The 16,616-nt window shown below is 40.7% G+C and overlaps 2 protein-coding genes across 2 annotated transcripts; one reads left to right on the top strand and one right to left on the bottom strand.

Annotated features, from left to right (window-relative positions):
* The first annotated feature begins 69 nt into the window (after window positions 1-69).
* cpdp (CPD photolyase) lies at window positions 70-6,142 on the top strand. The gene is made up of 10 exons (XM_018677245.2): window positions 70-248; window positions 474-847; window positions 956-1,104; window positions 1,370-1,552; window positions 1,744-1,902; window positions 2,482-2,680; window positions 3,015-3,167; window positions 3,360-3,481; window positions 3,564-3,723; window positions 3,831-6,142. Exons 1-10 carry the CDS (start codon window positions 226-228, stop codon window positions 3,977-3,979), a joined length of 1,671 nt encoding a protein of 556 aa, XP_018532761.1. The 5' UTR covers window positions 70-225; the 3' UTR covers window positions 3,980-6,142.
* Window positions 6,143-10,167: 4,025 nt separating this feature from the next.
* On the bottom strand, window positions 10,168-14,528 carry LOC108883769 (neuromedin-U receptor 1). The gene is made up of 4 exons (XM_018677242.2): window positions 14,362-14,528; window positions 12,767-13,447; window positions 11,942-12,175; window positions 10,168-11,697 (listed from the first exon to the last, which is right to left on the bottom strand). Exons 2-4 carry the CDS (start codon window positions 13,422-13,424, stop codon window positions 11,387-11,389), a joined length of 1,203 nt encoding a protein of 400 aa, XP_018532758.1. The 5' UTR covers window positions 13,425-13,447; window positions 14,362-14,528; the 3' UTR covers window positions 10,168-11,386.
* Window positions 14,529-16,616: the final 2,088 nt, after the last annotated feature.

Raw genomic sequence — 16,616 nt, 5'->3', positions numbered from 1 at the left:
CGCTGTAAGGACACCCAATGGCATTGTGGAGAATGAAGTTCATTTAAACAAAACTACAGCGTTACAAAACCCAAACACTAACGTACACATGTAACTGGTTGTGTGAAGGGAAATACGATACCCGCAAGCGAGGGCTTCATCGACATCGTGTCTTTCAGTTTGTGTCATCTATACTTTTCCAGTTGTGCTGTAGCAGCTTTACTTTGGGTCTTATCCATTCATTGTATGCTGCTCTGCATTTGGAGAGGGTAAGTTACAAGACAGTCTGTCGTTTAAACGAGGAGCTTCTCTGGCGTCGTCGCCCTATTGACTTTTCTATCATTTGCTGTCTGGCGTGTGTTTCTTACTCTATTCTAGCCTCATAATTAAGTCTTAAGACTCGTTTTTGTAGTTTGCCGTTTCTGTGTTTGTTTTTCAAACAGGCGCAGAGTTATCTCAAGTTTTTCACCATTTACACTGTGGGTTGTTTGCAGCTCATCCTTTTCCTGTGCACCAAGGCGACTCTTGAGGCCTGTTATCCACAATCATCAGAGGCCCCGTCCAATTTTCTTCTTCTTGACCAAGTCATTCACTAGTGAAACCATCATGTCAGACAAAAAGCGTAAGGCACCATCTGCTGCTGCTGGTAAGGAGCCCAGTGCCAAGCAGCAGAAGCTGGCTCCCAGCAAGGAGGAGAAGAAGGAGAGAGCTGCTGGGTGGCTGCAGGAGCTTGTGAAGCAGCAGAGGTCAGAGAAGAAGGAGATGAAGTTTAACAAAAAGCGCCTCCGCTTTATATCTGACACTGAAAAGGTAAAGCAGGGCTCGGAGGGTGTCCTGTATTGGATGTTAAGAGACCAAAGGGTACAAGGTAAACACCTAACACAACCAACAGTAGAGCCATAGGAGACCTTTTGGGCTTGTCTTTCCCCCATTTCTCTAGTGGCCACATCTCCTGAGTTTCTCCTCTGTGTTTTAGATAACTGGGCGCTGATCCACGCTCAGCAGCTTGCTGTGAAGGAAAACCTTCCTCTGCACATCTGTTTCTGCTTGGCTGTGCCAAAATCAGAATTGTCCACCTTGAGACATTACAACTTTCTGCTGAAAGGTCTGGAAGAAGTTGCAAAGGTATTGACATTCTTTTTTTTTTAATGCACCGATTACAGCTATAAATCCCAGTAATGCATTTGTCAGTTTGTCAATATGAGTCTGGCTTTGCAAAACAGTGTCAGGTGTTTTACAATATATTCTGACACGTCATTAAAGAAACAGTCAATTGGTTATTCAGACAAAGCATATGCTTGAATAATTTTTTGTGGTATGTGATCCACATTGTTAAATCCACTACCAGCTCTATGAGACTTAACTGTGTTGTTCTGTCTTTATCAAACAGGAATGTAAAGCCTTAGACATCCAGTTCCATTTGCTCCATGGTTCACCAGGGGAAGTTCTCCCTGGTTTTGTGTCTGACCGCAACCTGGGGGCAGTGGTGACAGACTTCTCCCCCCTCAGAGAGCCAATAAAGTGGTTGGAGGACGTCAAAAAGAGCCTTTCAAAGGACATTCCCCTCATACAGGTAAAAACATGCACTCAGAGAGGTGATTTACAGGTAGAGTGTGCTGATAGGATGCTCAAATAAACTTGAAAAACAATGTAACTGACCTTATTTAATACATTCTACATGCATTGGTGTTATGTATGCCCATGTCACTGTCACTCCATTTATTTGATAAATGAGTTGAACACCCCCCCCGTTTTCTGTTATAGGTTGATGCCCATAATATTGTTCCTTGCTGGGTAGCATCACCTAAACTTGAGTATTCCGCCAGGACTATCAGAGGAAAAATCACCAATCTTTTACCAGAGTTCCTCACTGATTTTCCTCTGGTAGAGAAACATCCTCACACAGCTACAAGAACAGCCAAAGTAAGTGCTGCAGTAACAGTGAAGGACATGCTCAGATTGTTGTGGATCAAAGTTAAAAAGCTTTTGTAAGGTGGAAGAAAAAGTCAAGTATTCTTGGTTTTATGTCATATTCAAGGACTTTTGGCTCAGTTAAGACCATGCAAACACCATTTGTCTTTTCCCAAAAATATTTATAGTGTTTACTAAGGTCAATATAATGGGAAAGTAAGCTGTCAGAGAGCTCATTGATGGGGAGTTTGGAAGACTGCTGCAGTAAAACACTTCCTTTCAACCTTAAGCTGTCTCCTCTCCTCCACACGTTATTTATTGATGAGAGAATATAAACAGTCGACTTTTTTAACTGAGTAAAAGTTTAAATTCCTTCCCAGAACTACACATTAAAGCTGCAGGGTGTATATGCTTTCACTGCAGTGCTGTGATTAATATGCCATTCACTGTTTGAGCCTTCTGATATTATGAGGTTAAAAACTCTTTTGATGTTTGCAGTTCACTATAACACTGCAGTGTTTATCTACGCTTGTCACAGCCCGCTGTGACCTCTGCTGAGTTTCTCTCTCATCGCCCTTACTCATCCCACAGGCAATAGACTGGGACAAAACCCTGGCCTCCCTACAGCTCGACAGAATTGTAGGAGTACCGGAGTGGGCTAAGCCGGGCACCAAGGGAGGGATGGCCACGTTGGAGTCCTTCATTGATGTTCGCCTCAAACTGTTTGCCACCCAACGCAACGACCCAAATGCTGCCGCCCTCAGCCAGCTCTCTCCCTGGATCCGCTTCGGTCAGATTTACCATGAAAAAAATATTAGATAAAATTTGGTTTTGTAAAAATCTGCAGCAACCATGTATGTGTCTAGTCTTCACAATTCCAAAGACAGCAACACAGTGAGAGAAAAAAAACAACACAATACAAAAGAATACTGAGGTATTGTACATGCTCAGTTGACTTCAAAGTGAACAGCAGTGACACCAGATCACATAATAGGTTAGCTTTAAAAGGTCCTCATTACCAACCCTGATCTGGTGACACTCTTGTCTATTTGCCTGCTCATTCTGTCCATCTTTAAATGCATCTTTTCTTGCTACTTTCAACCATCTCTTCTCACTCCCATCAGGCCACCTGTCAGCTCAGCGTGTGGCGCTGCAAGTTCAGCGCAGTGGGAAGAACGCGGGTCAGTCTGTGCCCTCCTTCATTGAGGAGCTGGTTGTGCGCAGGGAGCTTACTGACAACTTCTGCTTCTACAACAAGAAATACGACAGTGTGGAAGGTCAGTTGAAATCCCACTAAAATCCTGTTCACACTGTTGTAATAAGTCTCAGATGAAATCATTCAGATGAGTCATCTGCTCTAAGGCTGAATTAGTTTGTCAAAATGAATTGCTTGTAGAGTGGATCTGAAATGATTTAGCTGCATCTTTGATTGTGTTTTTTTTTTTTTGTATTACATGTGTGGCACTCAGGAGCATATGAGTGGGCTCAGAAGACCTTGAAAGATCATGCCAAAGATAAAAGGGAGTATCTCTACAAGCGAGAGCAGCTGGAGAAGGCAAAGACGCACGACAAACTCTGGAACGCAGCTCAGGTACCAGATTCAGTGTCAGTCAGGTCAGGTAGTCTGTGCTGTGCTTTGTTTCTTATGGCTTTTTGTTGCATGTCTCTGTTAGTACCAGATGGTCACTGAGGGAAAGATGCATGGTTTCCTGAGGATGTACTGGGCCAAAAAGATTTTGGAGTGGACTTCCTCACCAGAGGAGGCTCTCTCCATTGCCCTATACCTTAATGATCGCTACGAACTGGATGGACAGGACCCTAACGGCTTTGTTGGTAAGCACACAGATTAAATTCGCCTCACTTGAGCACGAGTGACACTGATTTACTGCATTGTTTTTCTCACATTTTAATGCCACTCTGCTGTATTTTTTTCCTCCTAGGTTGTATGTGGTCTATTTGTGGCATCCATGATCAGGGCTGGGCTGAGAGACCTGTTTTCGGAAAGATCCGCTTCATGAACTACAAAGGCTGCACTCGGAAGTTTGACGTAGCCCAGTTCGAGCGGAAGTACTGTCCCAAAAACCTCTGAACCATAAAATGTTTTGAAGGATGGGAATAAAATGCCTCTTACATCTCCTACACCTTTACCTCAGGGAGTGTTTGTACAGCGGGTTAGGGTTACATCTTTTTCTTTTCTCTGCTCTTTGCTGCTTTTTTATGGCCAAAATATTCAGTATGTTGTTGTTCAGTTTGTTGTTTTATCTGAGACATGACTGTAACTTGATTTGTGGTAGTTTACTGTTTTGTGTGATGTATCATAACTCTAAATAAGATGATCTATGGTGCCTGGTTAGCAGAAAGAGCTGTTCACTTTGTTTTTGTGCTACTTTGATACTGAACTACTTTTTGTTTTTTTAACTTCTGGTTTTTAATGTAAATTTTATTTTACAGAACATGCCCTGTTTGGGGTTACAGTAGCCCCTCTCACACACTGGCTGCTGTATTGTACATTGTGGTATATTGTATAAAATTACACACTGGGGCAGCATAAAGTTGCCTTCATATGGTTCTGTGTAAACAACCTAAGACAGCCTTCTCGAGGGAATTCTTAGTGCCAGTACTGCGCAATCTCAGTGTAAGAGAGGCTAGTGTGTCTTTTAGAGAAACTTATTGAATTTTACTCTTTTTTGTAAGAAAAAAAACCTCTTTTCATATCAAACTGTAAACAAAGTTAGAGTTATAAACTTTTCCAGTTTCCTAATGCTACAGTGTCTTTATTCGTTTACAGTTCTCCCAGGCTCACTTGTTTGTGAGACCTGAAATACAGTTCAAGTTGCTTTTAACAGACTTGATTTGATTTTTTATTTTTTTTATTTTTTTTTTACACAATAGCATACACCCATCTGTAGTCCCTTAAAGCTGATTGCACTGAAATTTAATCCTGAATTAAACATAAGAATGCTTACGTTTACCTTTACCTGCAGGCTTTGAAATGTTGTCTACAAGCTACAGTGATAGTTAAAACATATGAGCCCACAGATGCTGTTGTTTTTATAGAAACACATTTCATCATGAACCTTCAACAAATGGATTACCCCAAGAATAATTCATATCAGAGAAAAGTATGATTCTTACTCTGAATAAAGGATCAAAAAAAGACAAATATGTACAGTACTGCATACTAGCTCAAAATGCATATTACATCTGTGTGGTTTTGTTGCTCACTGATGTAATTGAGCACAGAAACAAAAACCACTTCTACCCAACCTAATTAACTCGGTGGTAGATAAAAACAATCCCTTCAGGTAAGGACACACTTAACATAGATTCAGAAAATACAATATGAAACCTCCTCTATGCTGTGGGTTCTTTTATTGTGTTAGTTCATTTCACGGGTGAGAGATACACTATATATGCTAATTAGCTGAAACATTCAGTAAATGGTTATAGGGACCATATACTGGATGCATGTCCTCACAGTTTCTTTCACATTACATGCTCTCATAGATTAACAGTTACAGTTACTAAAAAGAGAAAATGTAATGTAAATTGATTTGATAGTAATCTGTGGTGCAACCCAGCGTGCTCCTTTAACCAGACCAATGATAGATTTCTGCTGCAGAGCAGTGTGGATATACAAACAGACAAAGATGTCCATGTTTAGATGTTCTTCCAGTGCAACTGTAAACAGTGGTGCCATGGTTTATGGTAAAGAGTGTTAAAATCCGGTGCTGAAACAATGGGCCCTCTGGAAAACCAATATTTCTCTTCAACACAGAACATCATATGAACACCGGAAGGAACTGCACCAACTGGAGTGTTTTTGAAGTCACAACTGGCAACCTGGATGAACTCACTGACACTGCAACATCTTCCATCAGCTTTTGTGATAGAGGACCTTCTGCACATACAACAAGAGATGATGGTCTGTCAGGTCAAGGAGGATGCCTGCATAAGTGTGGATAGAGCCCTGCACAAGTGGCCCAGGAACTCACTGACAAAGGAACTCAGAGAGGCTGAAAAAAGCCACACTGAAAAGGTGACCAAAAAGGTTTTCAGAGAATGACTCTGCATGGGTATATACTGTATATATCTCTTATCTTGTATATTATCTGTATATTGCTGGTATATGGTAATATATGGTAATATGAGTGCATACTATGTAGACTGTATATATCTACAGTGCTTGAGAGTCACCTTTGTGTGTATTTTAATATACTAGACCAATAAATGTGACTCTGATGAACACTGACTCAAAGGGGGTGTTGCAGGTAATTTTGAAGCTTTTTGTTGCCATGGCAGACAGACAAGTACTTGAAGTCACAGCTTTGTAAGAATGCAGCCACAGGTCACAGCTCTCTTTACACTGTGCTTTTGAGCTACTCTCCAGGATTTTCACAGTTCTAAAAAATAAATTAAGGCTACTCACCTAAAATAAGCTCAATTGTGTAATTTTGCATGGCTTGTGCAGAATGGAGCTGCTTCTCAATAAAAGCTGACTATAAATTCTGTCTGAAGTTTGTGTCATCCTCATTTTATCACTTCAGTAGTTCTGTTACTTCATTTGAATGTCAAACAAGGCTAACCACTTAGCTTAATATGGCAGTGCTCTTGTGCTTTTGGGAAATTATTTATTTTTCTTTTTTACAAGACTAAGAGTTTACAGCCATGCTAGCAGCTCTGTGAGGTCATACTTAAGCACAGAAGTGCCTCGAGCTAAATGCTAACATCAGTATACTAACATGCTCTCAATGGTGGCGCTAGAGGAAAGGTCAACTCACAGCAAAGGTCAAGATTCATAGTCTGGGGACCATGAATGTCTGAACAAATCTTCATGGCAGTTCATCCAGTACCTGTTGAAACACATCAGTCTTGACCAAAGTGGTGGAACAACCAACAGACTGACGCAGAGCCACGCTGCTAGATGTTGAAAAATGCCAAAAGATTAGGTGTTGGACTATGTGAACTTTTACCTTCTCCTGCTCTCCTGGGAAATTTCTTCCTCTTGACTTTGCAGGTATATGAGTCATTCCAGCACAAGAGACATAAGGAGAATGCAATCACAGCAGAACTCCGGTGTCCTGGGATTTACCTGTCTTTTGTGAAATAGCTTGCATATAAATTGAGTGGAGAGCTAATCTCACCCACTAAGACTGGTATAACAAGGAGAAAATGAAAACAGCAAAGCAGTGCCAGAGTTTAATAAATGTGCTGTTGATATCCCTTTTGCCTTTTATCTACCAATATTTACAGTCTTCAAATTACTTTTTGCTTGCACTGACATCCGCTCTGGTGTAAGTATATTTTTCTGCATGTGAGCTTATTCCACTAGGTTCCCATCTGAATGTTGTGTCACAACCTTGACACTCCAATAATGATTGGTACAAGCAATATTCCAGAGGGGGAGGAGGACACATTAGTATTCAGGGGCCACAGTTATTTTTCATCCATTCATTCTTTTCTCTTGCTTATTCTGTTCAAGGTCGCAGATGGAGGAGATAATAGCATGCACTTGGTGAGAGGGCAGTGCATGGTACACTCTTTTTGAGTTTTCTAATTAACTTCACCTGCATGCCTTTGGACTGTGGTCTGACACCCACACATGAAGAACAAATGGTAGGTTTGAACAGTGCTAAACACTGATTCACTGGGCAATAAACATCCATTTTCTTAGTTTGCTTAGTTAGGCATTTAAGGCACCCTTGTAGCTAGATTAAAGTAAATTGAGAGGTTTTTATGTAGTGAGTTAGGACTAAAGATGCACCACTGCTGGTGTGCTGCTTTTGCTACACAGCCAGTGTGGACAGGGTACTGTATATCAATGTGACTTACACTACATAAAGCATCAGAGGTATATTAACCCTTTTTATTGGTACAGATAATATCAGAGAATTAATCTGTATGATGGCAGTTTTAATAAACAGCTCATGTTTTCAGGATGTGAAGGTAAAAAAAACCTAATTCAAATCTAAACAAGTGGAGTTTCAAAGTGTCTTGCTTTTCAATGAGATGGTCAAAAAATTGAGCCTAACCACTGATGATGAATGTCTGAGCTAAAGTTTTAAAATCAACCAGTCCTCTGCCTGTGTTTGATCATAAAACAATTATCTGTCAGTGGTGACAGAAATTTGCAATGAAAGGGGCAAGAATTGTCTTTAATGTTTTACCCATTAAATCAAGGCCAAATCTTTGAAATATTGTTAACTACTTTTTGCATATTAACACCATTACCACCAAGTTAATTTGGCACACAGCTGCTTGTTTACATGTCTAGCAGGTCCAGAGCACTGTTACCATCTCATTTCTCTGGCTGGCTGTCGAATGTAATTACCCCCAATGTTCACTCACCTTTCAACTCTGCTTTAGTCTCCACCAACTCTTGAGAAAAATATCTGGCTCTATATGTTAGCTGCTAAATGCTCCACTGTGTTCACCAGTTAGGTGCTAGATTTTAATGAACTGTAATGTATGCTGTTTGGTGCCGGGGTGATGGTTTATCAGAGCGTGCCTGCTGCAGCGTGCTTAATGAGGTTAATGAGAGCAGTGAATGTGAACCAAAACGGCAAAGTTGTGGGCTGTAAAACCAAAATAATGATCTGAAACATGTTGAAACCCTCTGTAGAGCTGCTGAGACAGTTGATAATTTTCTGTGGGTTCGTTTCTTTGACAGCACACACAACCATTTAATCCTCTGTTAATTTAATCAAAGTAAAAGTAAACAGCAGGTCTGTGATGCTGAGGTGCAGCAGTGCCCAAAGAGCATCAGAAGTCAGATCGCCAAAGTCATTAGAAGACATCATCTGGGAACCATGAATATCTAAAAGCTGTCAAGGCATTTCTGCCTGGACAGCACTGTATCCCTAGAGTTGAGCCTCTGCCCTGGCTAAAACTATTGTTTCGAGCAACCAAAATTGTGCCCTACTTATATTTTATATGCTTCATTTCACTGCTGGATATTTGGTTTTGAATGTACGACACTCCTTCCACAGACAGACTCCCTATTGCTGCCTGTGGTACAGAGCTGCTGACAGAGCTTCAGCCCAGCACCCCTGCTCTGCTCCCTGCTTAACACATCAGGTTGAGGATGTAGTCTCATGTCCTCTCTTGCTTTCTCTCAACTGCTGCTCTTGCTGAAATTACCTTCGTTCTCCCTATCTTCATAAAAGGCTTCAACTCGACTCACCTCATATTATCCTCTCCGCAGTAAACCACATCTCCTCCATATCGTTTTGTCTTTGATATGCTTCCATGCTTTTACATTACTTCCTGTCTTAGCAAATAATCATTTCAGCGTAATAAGAATATGGCAGAGTGATGTGGCTTCAAAACCTCTTCATCTGCTACTTTAAAAGAAGTGAGTGTGTAAGTTTACCATTGCACTAACTGTGTCAATTAGGTTTCTGAGATAAAAATCTGAATTCTCTTCTTTTCATTATGTTGTGAGTCAAAACATGTCAGAATGTAAACTACCTACACTAATGAACACGCAGGTCAAGTTTGAACTGATGAAAACAAGTGATGTGAGGCCAAAAATGTTGCAACTTTTCCCTCCTACATCTCCTACTGAGCATCGCATTGACTTTTTATTGCCCCTAAATTTGGAATTTTATGGTTTTCAATATGTAGAATTTTACAGATCTGTTCTCATTTCTCTGAGTGAGAGTCAACATGAAACACGTCATATTTCTCATTTGACTTGATTTGTATTTTAATTTCATAGTTACAACGTTCTGCTCACATAATTCCTTAAAGTTAAATGATGCCTCATATTGTTATATTGTCAAAGAGCCACGGGTGGTAACGATAACCAGGCTCTTGAAGTACCATTACCAGGGTGATATTGTGATCCAGCCTTTTAAATTAGTCTATTTGCAGAGCCAGTGGGTAAACACAGTATTCTGTTATGGTGATGGAAGTTGTTGGTATATTGACAATAATTAGTGCTGGTGTGGCACACTGATAACACTGTGCTATTACAGAGTGATTTGTCATTATCCATCATTTAACTAATTTCTTTCCCTTGCTTTTCCCTTTAGCCTCTACCCCCTCATAGTCATCATCTCCATGTGCACAAATTAAGTTTTTCCCTGCACTACATGTCACCCAAAGTTGAGATGAGACAGCCCAGTGGAAAGGTTTTCGTGGCTCTTGGCACACCTCGTTAATAACTCATATTGTTCGAGCAGCACTTTAACCACAATGTTTACGCAGACAATATTTCTGTCCTGGAGCTGATCGCTCTATAGGAGTCTGAATATGAAAACAAGTGCAAAGACTCATTATATTCATTTCTTTAAAACAAGTAATAAGAACAAAATCTCAGCTAGCACATCTTGCCATTAGCATTGATATTCCAAAGCAGGTCATGGAATCAAACATAGTATTTCAAGGGTATACACTGGGAAAAACATACATGTTTTCATTAAACAGTAAAGAATAACGCATCAATGCATCACTTTTGCACTAATAAAAGAGTAGATATTCTATACATTAAACCACACATTAAATAACATGAATGTGACGCTTTACAACTAGCAATAACCATTATCATGTATATGCTGGTAATTACTCTGTACAATATGTAGAATTACTAATATATAGCATAGAAGTAAACATACACGCAGTTATCAAAGATGTATATGTGGGAAAATGGCAGCTGGCATATAAAATCATTATGCCTCAAGTATTTTCTGAATAGAATTTGAATACTTGTGAGGCACTTGAATTATAAGCCTTGTCGCTGGTTTAATAACACATTCAAACTATCTTATTTTTATTCCTGTTTCTCTTAATCAATTTTCATTTCCACCTGTGATTCACGCCCCAGACAAGTGTTCGTTGCTTTTGAACAGGAGCTGTTGTGCATTCACTCTTTGCTCTGACAGCATGTTGATGTTGGCACTCAGAGCCGTACAGCTGTAAATAAGCAAGCCTGAAAATGTTATGGTTCACATTATACACTATGTACAATGAATACAGCACACAAACAGAAATTATTTACTTTTCAGACAGTTGGTGGGGTTATATTTCCCATGCATAAAAATGCAGTTTTGTCATTTATATGATAATTTTATTGTTCATCTATGCATTGACTTGGTCATCTTCTCACTTCGTTCAGGATGTTGTCTTGTAGGTCAAAACCTTCCCATTTGAGTGTGCTTGGCCACCATGAGTGGAACAGATTCAAGACTCCTTACCATAGATTTACCACTAGTCTCTGAGCACTCTTAGAGGGGTGAACAACATTCTTCCATAAGATATTCCCTAATTTGGTTTGCTGATGATGGTGGTTAGTTCACAGTCTCCCATAGGTGTTCAGGTTGTATCAGATCTTGCATCTGTGTAGGCCACAGGATACGACTCACACCACCGTCAGGGTCATCAAACCGTTCCGTAACCCCTCGTTCCCTGTATTTGTTGCATTCCTCCATTCAGTTATTCAGTTTTTGACCCGTCTGTGTGTAATGTTCGTGGACCTCCTTTGGCTCAGAGGACCCTAATTCAGTTTCATACTGTTGGGCGTTTTCTCGCTCAAGGTGCTGCGTTGTGTCATCTGTAAGCTCGAGCGCATGGGCAAGCTTTTAGAATGACATGTCATGTGACTGAACATTTCTCTGAACCTGGTGGACATCAGGTTATAGATGATGGGGTTGATGACGGAGCTCAGGTAGAAGCAAACTCCAGAGATGATGTGAACGTGCTCGAAGATCTTGAGGTGCTGCGTGGACGATTTGTCGATGTAGCTCCACACCAAGCGTTCCATGTGGAAAGGAGCCCAGCAGAGGCCGAACACAATCACCAACACACCTGGACCAGACAAATTACACAAGTCACAGTCGACCAGACAGACACACACAATCATGACGTCAGTCCAATTACCAGCATGTGACAGATGACAAGACAAAGCTGAGACAGATGGGCATGTAAGCTGAAATAGACTGAAAACAACAAATACATATGGTGTTAACACATACACATTCACATAGTCAATTTAAATTCTCTCCTCTGCTGCTTTGTAACTTGGTAAAAATATAACTGAAATGACACCTACACAACATTTTGGTGACTTGCACGTTGCGTTTGCTCAGCTTCTGCTTATGGGACCTGGAGAGACTTTCCGGTTCGAAGCTGCACCTGGTGTCCACCACGGTCGTTATCCTCTCCCTGCGGAGCCGCAAGCCAATGAGCAGGTAGAGAACACTAATTATCAGCATGGGGAGCAGGAAGAAGACCAGCGTGGAGATCAGGATGATCAGGTTGTACATCCAGGCCGGCTTGACCAACTCTGAGGATGGAGATGTAACAATGTGTAACAGCACAAAATTGTCAGTAAGATCATGATCCCAGGTGTACCATGGGTATTATTGCTTCATACGTCACTGCAAAACCTCTTGGCACTTTAAGCCATGCAAACAGCATGATTTTAGAAATGGCAGTTCCAGTCTGTTTGATCCAAACTGGGACATCTTAACAGTGATTAAATGGACTGTTACAACACTTTCCACAGACATTTGTAGACATTCTCCAGAGCTGACTTAAGCACCAGGCTGTCATATTTGGTTTTCGAGTTCAAATTCTTGACAAATATTTAATCCCTTAGCATATATAGATAGATAGTCATGGTGCCCAGAGGATGAATACTAACAACTACAGTAATCATCAGACTTTTCCTGTAGCAGCACCATGTGCTTCTCGTTTGTTGTTTATACTGTATATATGTCCCCTTTTGGATGGACTGTGATAGGGATCCATTGTGATTGTCATTCATTTTGAGCATGTTTGCAAGCTAACATTTAAGCATTTAACCATATATCATTATTAGCATGGCTGTAGACTCTTAAAAACAACAAAATTAAGTGTTAAATTTTATACGTACGGCAGATAGCAGAACGAGGAAACTCTCGTCCAAACTGTGAAGGCAGCGCCTTAATCCCATGCAGACTGGTGTTTGGCATGGCACACAGCATGGACAGCACCCACAGCATGAAGATGACCTTCTTGACATGAGCACGTGTGGTCATGTATTTGACTTTTAGGGGATGGACCACCGCCACATAGCGTTCCACGCTGAGCGCCGTGACATTGAGGATTGAGGCGAAGCAGACGGTTTCAAACAGAAAAGTTTTGAAGTAGCACCCCCCCTCCCCGAGCAGGAAGGGGTAGTTCTGCCACATGTCGTAAAGCTCTAATGGCATGCCCAACACCAGAACCAGCAGGTCAGACACAGCCAGACTCAGCAGGTAGTAGTTGGTGGGTGTCTGCATCACCCTGTAGCGTAAAATGACCGCACAGGTCAAAGAATTGCCGAGGATACCAACCATGAAGATGGCCAGGTAGGTGACACAGACGGGAAAGAACATGGGGGACCTCAGAGGCCCCAGGTGTTTTTCCAGGTACTTGTCCTCAGTCAAACACATCTCATCCAGCTCTTGCTCAGTAGCTTTGGTCAACACCAAGGAGATATTCATCCCACACATCACAAAAGCCTCATCAGCTGTGGGAAGAGCTTCGCAGGAACAGTTCAGACCTGGCATATTGGTGACTGGTGTTTCTAAAACTAGTGGGAGTAATAAAGAGGAGAAAGGTGTATTTCAAAGGGGCACTCCACTGATTTTACACAACTCATCAATAAGAGTAGTACTTAAACCGTGTTTTCTGAAGTTTGACAAAAATAACCCTGATGATGTCATAGTGATGTCATCAAGGTTATTTTGGCTCGGGCTTGAGACTTTGAGGTGCTGAGTTTGAATGATGTAGACATTTACCGTGCAGAGAACTTCCAACATGGTCCAGCTGTTTTTGGAGCTTGATTTACCAGTGGATAAAAGTAAGAATATCTTGGCCACTGCTGCTTTGATTTTGAACTTCTCACTACAATGTTTATTAATTATTAGGGAGGGAATATTGCTGCTAAAACAGTAGCTATTAAAAAGAAAGAAGCAAAAACAAGAAGAAGAAAACCAACAAAACAAAAACACTTGATGTGCATAAGTGGCATCCTAATTTTAACTGACCAGTTCACATATAGCAAACTGCTGTTGCCAAGCAGCTGCAATATAAGTCTTGTGTACAGCAACTAGCAGGGAAACTATGCTTATAAATGGAAAACTAAAGGCAATGTTTAATTCCACCATAGCAGCAGTAATCGTAATGTTTGACACAACTTGCCATGTTCTTGAGGCCATAGCCATGTACAGTAATTGCACTGTAAAAAAAAAAAACCAAAAACCCCACAATTTTCTCAAATATGTAAATATGTTTGGTGTACTCTCTTACCATCACAGAAAATATGTACATATGTAGACAAACTATGCTATCACAATGTCTCATTAGGAATTTATGTTCAGTAGAATACAGACTTCAGAGAAGATTTTGTTTGGATTTCCACTATGGATTTGTTTATCCATTCATTATGCAACACAGTTATTAAGATGACTTCATGTGAGGAAAAAAAAGAAAAAAGAAACGCACCTGCAGCTTGTGGGCTCCTTTAGTGATTTATCCTCCTCTTATTTACAAGATGAAGAAGATTTGAAGAAATGTATGAAGATGTGTAATCACCATATACCTCTGCATCCTGGAATTAGTTTTTCTGATACTTTATCTTGACCGATTTGGTGCCTCAGTGCGTCACAACTGCCTCGACTTCCCGTATTTGAGCACTGGTGTTAACTCCACCTCTCTCTCTCTCTCTCTCTCTCTCTGCCTCTCTCTCTTTCCCTATCACCAGAGTGTCTTGTTTGCAGCCTCCACCATTAGTTACCCTCTGCACCCATCTGTCTTCCAGTTCAACTTCTTTTCTCTCATTCTTTTTCACACTCACACTCACACACACACACATGCACACACTTTGTGTCTCACACACTTTCATTATCTTTATACATGAACCTACTGAGTCTCTATACCTTGTCATCCTCCCTTCTATTACTTTTCCCATTGAAAGACCACATATTGTGTCAGGGCGAAAATTAAGGTGGAGATTGTTTTGACCTGTGGTCTGAGTGTGTGTGTGTGTGTGTGTGGGGGGGGGGGTGTATATGAAAAATACATTTGTGTTCCCATTTCCATTCATTCCAAAGGAAAGACAAAGCAAAAACACACAATTCAATCATAAAATAAACTGAAAAAATATACAAATGTTACAATACTGTATGTTCAGATATTGTAGAAAATAAAGCCCTATTTTTCATTCAGTTGCTCTGAGAATAGACAGCATTGGTGACAGTAACAGCAAACATTAAAAAAAAAAATGTTTGTGCCTTTTTGTACAATGTGATGTAACTTTGATACATTCATGGGCCCCAGAGGATGAATCTCAATGATTTTGGTAGCACCTTGAATTTTCCTCTAGCACCACCAACAGGTCAAAGTTTTCACTTATCATGAGAAATATTTCAATATCTCCTTGATAGACTTGTGCCACATGTTGACACATGATGTACATGGTTTCCAGAGGATGAATCATCACGGTGATCCCTGGAATTTTCCTTTAGTGCCACTCTGAGTTTGTCACTTGTGATTTGAGTAAAATGTCTTTGAATTAAATGGATTGCCATGAGATTTACATTCATGTTCCCCTTAGGATGAATTATAACAACGTGTGGTGATTCCTTAATTACTTTTTTCACAGTTATTTCCAATCAGTAACTACGAAAATCTGTTTCATGCATGAACTGTATGCTATACAGTCAAATGCAACCACAGTGATGAACCCCAAGTAACAGCTGAAGTTGAGCCTGTGTCAACTTTTTGGCAGACCTCCCTGTGTTGGCGCTCTCACTTCTCCGACAGACTGGCTCCGTTTACATGAATGACAGGCCTGCATCTTCTCCCACAGCCATGGACCTCACAACAGCATTTAGCAAGTTGGTATATTTACTGCAAATATTGTAGTGACCAGGAATCAAACCAGCAACTCTATACTCCCTTAGGACATTGTTACACATGTCTTACTGTGTATTTTTATTATTACACTCATTTTTTAAAAGCACAATTAGATCCAGCCTAATAAGCTGCAACGTGTGAGCAGTACAGTCTCATTACGTCTTATTTCATCATATCTGCAGTCCCTTGTTGCCAGAGAATGAAAATCTGTGTAAAAATATCTCAGCGTATGAGCAGATGCTTTGATTTCAAGTGACTCATGCTACTCAGTACCTTGTCTTCTTGTGTTAAACATACAGCATGTGAGTCATCAAATGTGCTATGATGTTTGAACATTAGGGAGTAAAATATTTGAATCCTTAAGGCTCAGATGAATATTTCCCCTATTGTAAACCAAAAGCCTAATTAATAAGACAAACACTTTTTAAGAGCATTTCTGAATGTATACGAGAGAGAGCTGAGGAAATATTTGATATTTTGAGGAGTGCTTTGCTAATAGATCAGCCCAGTGGGGAACATCCTACGCAGTGCATTTACAGGACAGGAACAGAGAACTCTGTGTGCAATAAATCATCAACAGAGCTTCAGTCAGAGGGCAGAAAATGTGCAGTTTTAGCTGACTGCACACGCCCGTATGACTGTGTCTTGTGCCCCCACCTCTCTCATATATCTCTGCCTCCCTCTGCGGCAGTGTCTAATTCAATCACAGCTTTTAATCCCAATGCAGGGGCTCCAATACTTCTCTGGCAGGAAACTGACATGCTCTCATTGGTGCCTCCATTTAGCCAAGCGTTAATTGGGCTTCTGTGTCAGAGTGACTAAGACGAAAAGCTTTGATTGCG

This window comes from Lates calcarifer, linkage group LG4 (assembly GCF_001640805.2).
Source record: "Lates calcarifer isolate ASB-BC8 linkage group LG4, TLL_Latcal_v3, whole genome shotgun sequence".
Classification (NCBI taxonomy): Eukaryota; Metazoa; Chordata; class Actinopteri; family Centropomidae; genus Lates; species Lates calcarifer.
The sequence above is the reverse complement of the archived record's forward strand: the minus strand, read 5'-3'. Positions and strand labels throughout refer to the sequence as shown.

Bases quoted from the DNA above. Each gene is read 5' to 3' on its own strand.
- cpdp (XM_018677245.2), top strand. From the start codon at position 226: ATGCTGCTCTGCATTTGGAGAGG. The intron at 1,553-1,743 runs GTAAAAACATGC...TTTCTGTTATAG, and splicing joins AGGACATTCCCCTCATACAG to GTTGATGCCCATAATATTGT. The intron at 3,724-3,830 runs GTAAGCACACAG...TTTTCCTCCTAG, and splicing joins GGACCCTAACGGCTTTGTTG to GTTGTATGTGGTCTATTTGT.
- LOC108883769 (XM_018677242.2), bottom strand. From the start codon at position 13,424: ATGCCAGGTCTGAACTGTTCCTGCGAAGCTCTTCCCACAGCTGATGAG. The intron at 12,176-12,766 runs GTACGTATAAAA...CTCCATCCTCAG, and splicing joins TCCTCGTTCTGCTATCTGCC to AGTTGGTCAAGCCGGCCTGG. The intron at 11,698-11,941 runs GTAGGTGTCATT...TGTCTGGTCCAG, and splicing joins GCAAGTCACCAAAATGTTGT to GTGTGTTGGTGATTGTGTTC.